At 41.2% G+C, this 8,636-nt stretch overlaps 2 protein-coding genes across 2 annotated transcripts; both read left to right on the top strand.

The window, feature by feature from the left end:
* Positions 1–1,697: 1,697 nt before the first annotated feature.
* On the top strand, positions 1,698–3,296 carry EMWEY_00027910 (inner membrane complex protein IMC3, putative; the record flags this gene model as incomplete). The annotated part of the gene is made up of 1 exon (XM_013481337.1): positions 1,698–3,296. One exon carries the CDS (start codon positions 1,698–1,700, stop codon positions 3,294–3,296), a length of 1,599 nt encoding a protein of 532 aa, XP_013336791.1.
* Positions 3,297–5,701: 2,405 nt separating this feature from the next.
* EMWEY_00027920 (hypothetical protein, conserved) lies at positions 5,702–8,636 on the top strand (the record flags this gene model as incomplete). The annotated part of the gene is made up of 8 exons (XM_013481338.1): positions 5,702–5,797; positions 6,337–6,483; positions 6,608–6,677; positions 6,913–6,996; positions 7,199–7,330; positions 7,593–7,687; positions 7,959–8,189; positions 8,508–8,636. The coding sequence occupies 8 exons, from the start codon at positions 5,702–5,704 to the stop codon at positions 8,634–8,636; spliced, it is 984 nt and encodes a 327-aa protein (XP_013336792.1).

An 8,636-nucleotide genomic window follows, 5' to 3' on the forward strand; every position in this document is an offset into this window, starting at 1 on the left:
GAGATTGAAGTTTAGGGTTTAGGGTTTAGGGTTTAGGGTTAAGAGGGGAACAAGGTATGAAGGCGTTAGATGTACCTAGATGCATGCACAGTTAACATTAGAGAGGATTCTCTTGCTTTGTGTGTAAACTAACTCGTTAGGCTTAGAGGATGTTATATGTGCCAGTCTGCCTACACTGCGGTGTACGGGCAGCTAAGGGCTTATACCCCTATCTCCCTCATCACTTCCAACTCCATTTATACATTTGCCTGCCTATACACCCCAATGCTAGATTTAATTAGGAGGAAACGCCGTAAATATTGTGTGATCTGCGGTGTCTCGGTGGCGACGGCTGCAGCACGGCATGTGCAGGTCCGAGTAACCCGTAAGAGGTGGTGTTATAAGGAAAAAAATTAAATACCCTTTTACTTTTTAATTGACATTCTTATGTTAATTATAATTTATGCTAGGGAAAGCTGGGAAAGATCGTAGGCTACACAGGTGAGACGAAGTAACGACTAGCTGCAGCAATCGCGGATGGGTGTTCAGATTGAAAGAGAATGTTGTTCCCCTTAATTTTTACGAATTTAATTATAATTGATTAATTTTGCTTCTTTTTCCTCTTAAATAACTTTTATTCTTGCTAAAATAATGCAGTTTGTGGGAAGACGCAGTGGTGTTCGGGGAGCGCGGCGGCGGCTGCCCGAGCTGCTCTGTGGGTGGCTGTTCCAAGTCGGCAGCAGTGGAATCCTGCAATAAAATGGTATAGCTGTTGGAGTTATGAATAAAGATAGTAATTTTAGGTAAATATATTATAATTAAATAGGACATAAAAGAAAATATACTGATTAAAAAAGCAGTTTGTAGAAGCGTTCGACTCGATGCTCCCGCTGCGGCTGCAGGCCGGCTGCTGCTGCTGCTGCGAGCAATTCATGAACGGCTCGATGCTGCCTGCAGCAGGAGAATTGCAAATCATTATGACCTAAATCCCTGCAGTTTTGCTCCTTTTGTCTTATTTTCATCTTCCTTTATTAAACAATATCCATTCTCCACCAGGCAGCAGACGTTCTCCAACTTGAGCTTCGAGGAAACACGTGAGTTTTCGGTGTACACGTTATACAGCCGCCTTGCGCCACACGTCCGAACAGGCAACACAACGAAGGAAATGCGACTCTCTTTTTGTTTCTTTTTGTGTTGTTGAGTTACCACTTTCCATTTAAAGTGTTGAACTTCCTTCTCTTTGCTATATTCTGCTGCTGAGGACCTCCATCTCTTCTTATCAGCAGCAGATACGACTCGCCGCGGCCGACGCACCGGTGGCGCGAATGCCTATGCGAGCATCATTGAAGGAGAATCAACGTTTTTAAGTGTTGTTTTCTTTTCATTTCTTCTTTCTGCTAAATATATTTAGCTACCAACTCGTTTCCTCTGCTATCCTCCCTCATCTTTGTAGGGCTCGCTGGCTGCGAATTCCCTCTGTCGCGTTCGTCACCACTGGTGTTGGCGGACTTATTTATCGTTCATTGAGTCTCTGTCCTGTTTTCAATGATTATAATTTTATTTCTTGTTCGTTTTATGAACTTTTTGTTGCAGTTCACCCGTTGGATCCCCGCTTTCTTGTCCTCTAGCGGACTAGTGCAGCATATGTTCTTGCATATTGACAATCGACATTAATATATCCTTCTGTATGTTTTTTTGTGTGTATTTTAGGCGGGAAAATGAGCAAAAAGGAGGATGTCACCACTCCTGAGGAGGGGGTGGACGTCCTCGTTCAACCTCTTCCTCACCCTTCTCGTCCTACAGAACCAGCTCCCTTTGCAACAAGAGAACCCGGTGCTTATCCTGGTGCACCTGTGAGTGCAACAATGCCTCCTCCTCACGAGGCATCTGCAGCAGAGATGACAGAAGGAGAGAGGGAGTCATCAACCGGTACAGCAGCTGGGGCAGCAGCAGCAGGTGGTGCAGGAGCAGCATTACACAGCACAGTTCCTTGCAGCATGGGTCCTGCTAGTCGTCCTCCTCCCCAAGTAATGACAGCTTTAGGACCTATGCCTCTTCCCCCGGAGATAAGAAGACGTATACCAGAGAAGTTTGTTGCAAGACCAATTATAGAGGAAAGGGAGATATATATAGCAAAGAAAGAAGTACAAGAAAGAACAATAGAAGTACCACATGTACATTATGAGCATAAGTTTGCTGAGGTAGCAAAAAGTCTAAAAATAAAGAAGATTGTACCTACTATAACAGAAGTAATAAAAGAAGTACCTAGAGAAGTATATAAACCTGTAGTAGAAGAAAAAGTTATTGAGGTACCACAAGGTGTTAAATATGTTGAGGTACCTGTAGAGGTACCCTGTCTATATCCACCAAAAATAGTACCAAGACCTAAGGTACAAGTAGTAGAGCGTGTAGTAGAAACCGTTAAGCCTGTAGTACAAGAAAAGATAATAGAGGTACCACAGACAGTAGTTAAACAAATACCTAAAATAAAAACTGTAGAGGTACCTTATTATGTACCTCGTTATGTAGAAAAAATTATTGAGGTTCCTTATCAGCCTCCTGATGCTGCTTCCTTACCTCCTATACTTAGTGGTACATTACCATCAGGTATTGCTGCTAAGATGCCTCTACCTTTCCAGATGGGTCCTGTTCCTCTTAGTCAGATGAATGGTCTAAATCTTCCTTATGAGGCAAAGATTGATGTACGTATAAGTCAGCAGCCACCAGGACAAGAACAGCAGCAACAAGGAGAACAAGGAGGACAGGGAGGACAAGGACAGCAACAACTTCAGCAGCAGAATACATCTTGTACATTAACTAATCCTGGAGGTGCACCAGCAATTGAACTTGTTCAAGGATTTAGATGGGGTAAACCTCCTAATGCTCCTCCTGTTATTGAGGCGCCTTGCGGGGGCACGGGTGCAGCTGGACCTGATGGTGATCCACGCATGCGTTATATGCCTCCTCTTATGGTTACATGTCCTCCTGAAGTAGGACAAGTTAACTTTGCTGGATTTGTAGCAGAGCCAGATATTCTTACAAGAGATGGGGTTATGGCATATTCAGGTTTCCGTGCTCATGGTAACTTTAAGATGCTATTCCCTCCTCTTGCTCCTCAACCAGGTGTACCTATGAATCCTGCAGGAACTCCAGATGTACGAACTATTGCAGAAACACAAAGTTATATCAGCGGACAACAACATATTGATGCATTACAACAGAAAGCAACAGAGATCGAACAAGAATACGAAAACCCAACCACCAACTGGTGCGGACAAGCCCCTCCTCCTACTGCAGGAACTGTATATGAACAGTAAATCATCAGTACTTCAATTCATGCAAATGCATGCAAAATGTATGAAAGGCTCCTACCAAGACGAACTGATAGACTCCCACTTCGCCATGGCATTCAATTGGACTGCACTGCAGAAATGGGAACACAAGCAGCAGCAGCAGCCTCCTGATAGCAGCGGACGATTCTTTAAGGAGGAAGAGGAGACATTTGGGCACTTGGGGAAAGGAAAATAACAGCAACAAGCAACACATACTCACGAACAACAGCAGCAACACCTGCAGCACCAGCAGCAGCAGCAACAGCAGCAGCAACTGCCTGGTGAGTGTATGTGTGTGTATATATATAAGTCTGCTTTATGCTCTGTCTTTTTAAGTTGATTCATCTTCACTATTCCTATATGAGGGTTTTGTTTAATAACTCTTGAGTACTTTACACTTTATATAAAGAAGAGGGAAAATAAACAAGTAACTGCTGCTCCGGTGTATGTATGACCATTGGTCTTCTTCCCTCCATTCATCAACAAACAAATACAGTACAATACAGCAATTGCTGCATTTGTACGCCTGCATCCATGCATGCATGCATGCATTTATACGTGCGTGCATGCATATGCATATGCAGTCCCTGAACATTTAATAATAACAGCTTTGTTTGCCGATATTCTTCGGCTGTTAAAGAATATTTGCATCTTCTTTTCTTGACAAAAAGAAGTAGAAATCCCTCTTTATACAAACAAACTCTTAGCAAGGTTAGTTATTAATTTGTATTAGTAATTATAATCGCTTATAGTGTAGATTAGGGACACTAAAGAGGAAGGACAATAACTCAGTATTAGAGTTATAATTGTAGTTGTACGTCCATACAGGACAGCAAAACCGCCATACCTTCTTTTTCTTTAGCTTCTTTTACTCCATATATAATATATATAGAACAAATAATATGTTTAAGCCTATGTATTTAATGCAATATGCTTATTTTATGTTTATATTCGTGTGCATATGCTGCCCGCGAGTACTTGTTACTTGCAAGAGTAAAAGGAGGATATATATTTGCATACGCATTTGTTTGCTTTCTCTGTTCGGTAGGAGAATGAAGGAAAACAACGGGCAACTTTTGCATAGAGTAGAAAATATATATACCCATATTTCTCCTTTAGTAATATTTAGTGCTAGATTTAGAGATATTAACCAAGTTAAATTGTTTTATTTTAGTAATTCTTTGGTTATACACTTAAGTTGTCTTGCTGCGCATTCAATCTGCTATATGGGCTGCTGCATATGGTTCTAGCTACTTTAGACAATACTTAAAACAGCAGAGAGAAGCTGCTCCTGCATGCAACTGCTATTTGTGCAATAAATTCCCTCATTTTTCTTTGTAAAAAATTACTCGGATAGTATATTTGGTGCATGCTACAGGTAAAAAGCGGCATTGCGGTAATACTGCTGGTGTAGCTAGGCAACTCTCACGCACAACAACGGCAAGCCCGCATAGTTATTTGATCCTATCTTTGGAATACAATAAACTAAATTATTAGTTTAAGTGTGTTTACCTATCGGTCATGTGTATGTACACATCTTATATGTGCGTACATATCACGTACATATCCCCAACACGCGGGAAGCGGCGGAGTTTTAATCTAACTAGTGGGGGAAATCTGGAGTGTTAATCAATTATTTAGATAAATCAGACAACGCCTGCACATAAAATATTGTTGAATTTATCATTGGTCGTGCATTTATGCGGCAAAAGCGAGGAAATCCGGAGTCTGGTGTGTTTCGAGGCAGGCGGTGGTGGCACAGCTCGCTCAGGCGCACGCAACAGCGACTAATAAAAAGGAGTGTTTAAAAGTAGGACAAGAGAATAAATAGATTGTGTTAAAGTATAAAATGGCACAGGTTTAATGCATGTATTTAAATCGATTGATATACACCGATTATCTCTCAATAGAACCTCGCCAGACTCTTGCTTTGCTGTGGTTGGCGGGTTGAGCTTGTTGCAGACTTGGATGCTCCATTTCAGCCTTTCACTAAAAGACGAAAAAAATGTGAATTTAAGCTCTTGAATTAAATATTTAATATCTTTTAAAGAGGTATTTCAACTTTTTATAGGACATAACTATATCATCAGAACGAGCACTCAAAATCCATCTGTGGCCCCCAGCGTAACTCCTACAGTTAAGCCCCGCAACTAGCAGTTGTTTGCATTATTTTTTGCCTTTTTTTCAGTTTACTTCTTTGAAATTCATCTGGTTCTTCATTTGGATCTATTACTTCTGTTTATTCGCCCGTTTTCACCCATCCCTCCCCCCGTATTCCTTTCGCAGGGTTATGTGTGCATCGAGTGTCTGAACTCCTTTGCTTTCCGTTTTCTCCCTTGATTTCTTCTTTATTTTATTCATTTAAAATACTTTCAACGACAAATGAACAGATGGGAAACTCAGCACCGGGGTTGGCTCTTCGCACAGACAAGTACATGCCGAAGTCGGTTGTCGTCATCACAGGGGCCACAAGGGGCATTGGGAAGGTAAAATCAGCGCAAAAGCAAATTAAATATTAAGATAACACTTTAATATATCAAAACTCAACACAAACAGCCTTAGAATCGTCCCTTACGAAAGAAACACAGACGGCGCATTCACACATTTGCAGTGAAAGAGCAAACGAAATGGTTCTATTACATGCATAAACTGTCGAAACAAGCATTGAGCCTTGGTAATTGAAGGACCCAGAGATTAATCCAATGTCTGTTTGGAGGGAACAAAAAATGCTAATAAACGCAGGGAAAACAGCAGCAAAAACGCTTTATTGCATTAATATAAACATAAATGAATTAAGTCTATGCAACAAACACAAGCCACTATGATCACCATACTTAAATACTTTTATTTTTGTGGCGTTATCTATTGCTTTGCCTACTTAATTTCTTTTTAAGGAAATTTCTCTCCTCACAAGTAGATGCCGAATAAATGCAGCGAAGGACACTTTGTTGTTCGCTCTCAAATTATTTGTAATTTATTGCGTTCTTGCGTCTGTATTTGTATTTGTTCGCTTGTACTTTTACAGGGATTAGCCTTGAGATATGCGCAGAGAGGGGCGTCCTTAGTGCTTGCGGCTCGCAGCAAAGAATGCCTCGAAGAAACAAAGAGAGAATGCGTGCAGCTAGGCGCTGCAGGCTGTCTTGTTGTGCCTACAGATGTGACGAATGAACAGGTAATAAACTGAAAAATGCATTTTCTTCACTTCAAGTCGGTTTCCTGATATTGCTGCTGCTGTTGCTGCAGTGTTTGTGTTGCATTTGTTTTCCTCATGCTTATCTGTTTTCTATTCGATTTAGGCCTGCAAGTACCTCATAAAGGCGGCGGTAGAGGCGTTTAACCGGATTGATGTGTTGATACTCAATGCAGGTATACCTCATTAAACGAAAAGGGCTAAAACAAATACATTAATTTGTACGTAAATATAGGAGTTTTGGCTTTAAAACGTTTCGTGTAGTGACTGGGTTTATTTACTTTTCCCTTACTTGTCCTACGTTGGTCTATTTTGTTTTGTTTGACAGTGGTCGTTTGGTTCTATATATGTATATATAGGCAGCAATGATGATTGTATCTGGTTTCCGTTTGTGCTTTGGTTTTGGTTCAGGTGTTAGCGCACATTTCCCATTTTCAGAATTTGCTGATATGAACATCTTCAGGCGTTTGTTTGATGTTAACTTCTTTGGCTACGGTGAGAAAAATCCCACGCCTAAAAGAGAGAAAACAACAAATAGTTATATATAACAAGTAAATATGCGTGAGCGGAAAAGACATACAGGGGCCGGGAGAGAGAGGAAATGAGAGGAGAGGGGATGCCGTAGGTGCCGTAGTGCATTAAATCTCCTACACACATGCAAGTGTTTTGCGTTAATTTTTGCTGCCTTTTGCTTCAGTGCATTGTACAAAACATGCACTCCCGCATTTAAAAAGAAGCAAAGGATTAATTGTCGTCATTTCTTCAGTCAGTGGAGAAATCGGACTACCTCTACGCAGCGCTTATTGCTCAAGCAAATTCGCGGTAACAGGTGAGAGCCACCGCAGCAAAAATTGAACAGCATTAATTTGCTTTTAGCTTTTGTTGTTTATCTCCTTTTTAGTGGCTTTCTGCTGGTGTATTGGCTTTTGTAAATTCGACTAACCTGTTGTCGCTTTGTTTCATTAATTATGTGTGGACCATGAAACTGTTATTGTCATCTATTGAACTTTCTTTATTAAAGGGGTATCCTTTTACAGTTCGCTTCAAAGAAATGGAGAGAATATTTTGGTTTGATTTTATTCTGCTTCTAGGGTTCTTTGAGGCCCTGCGGATGGAGCTAGAAGGGCAGGTGGATGTCACAATATGCTGCCCGCCTTCTGTCCGAACGGAAATGAGGAGATATCAAGTACGTGCAAATTGAAAGACGTATTGAGAAATAATAATGGCGAGGGGTCCTTCAATGGCAGCGAGTACTGAATTGGCTGTTAGTAGTTGGTAATAATGATGGAGTTATATATAATAGTAAATATAGCTCCACGCTGTTACTTATTCTTTGCTGGATCGCCTGTGGAGCCGTGGCGCCTCTATTTTCACTCTTGCCGGTTTGCTGCAGTGTGTCATTATGTGTCATCTGCTGTTCTTTCATGCATTTCTCCTTTTATTTTTATTTTCTTCAGCTGCTGCCCGAGTGTAAAGCACTTGACGGCGCAGATGTGTATTTAAAAGGAGGGAAAGACATATCAAATACAAGTGAAACGGCAAACACAGCAGAAGCAGCAGCAGCAGAAACCTCGGAAGGAGGAGCCCAAGCGGATGCAAATGAACCTACAGCAGATAATGCAACTGAATATGCTGAGGATAGTAATAAGACTGATCGCAGAATGCCAGTGGATGTCTGCGTGGACTACGTAAGAAAAGCCCTCAAATACAAAAGCAGTAACCTGCTGAAGGAAAACAAAAAAGAAAGTGTTGCTGTTTTAAAGGCTTTTCCACAAGAATTTAAACTAAAAGGGAACGTACAAGGGATGCCGCACTTCGTGGGGGGAAATGGGAACATTTGCCTGCATTTCTAGGCAAACGGCTGCGTAGATAATTGTACAAAGCAGCCACATAAAAAAGCGAAATAAATAAATGCAAAATGATTACGAGTGGCGGCAAATGACTCAATAGACAATCCTGTGAAGAAGTAAATTCAACCCTTTTGTTTTTGCTGTGGTTTTCCTCAGATTTTGAAGGCAGCAGACAAAAGGGCGAGAAAAGTGATGTTTCCGCTCTATTCCTATCTTGCGGTGTACATCCGGCCTCTGCTACCTGGCATCGTTGACCCTTTTATCAAGAGAGCAGCGAAGCTGTAA

This window comes from Eimeria maxima, genomic scaffold (assembly GCF_000499605.1).
Source record: "Eimeria maxima Weybridge genomic scaffold, Emw_scaff314, whole genome shotgun sequence".
NCBI classification, from domain to species: domain Eukaryota; phylum Apicomplexa; class Conoidasida; order Eucoccidiorida; family Eimeriidae; genus Eimeria; species Eimeria maxima.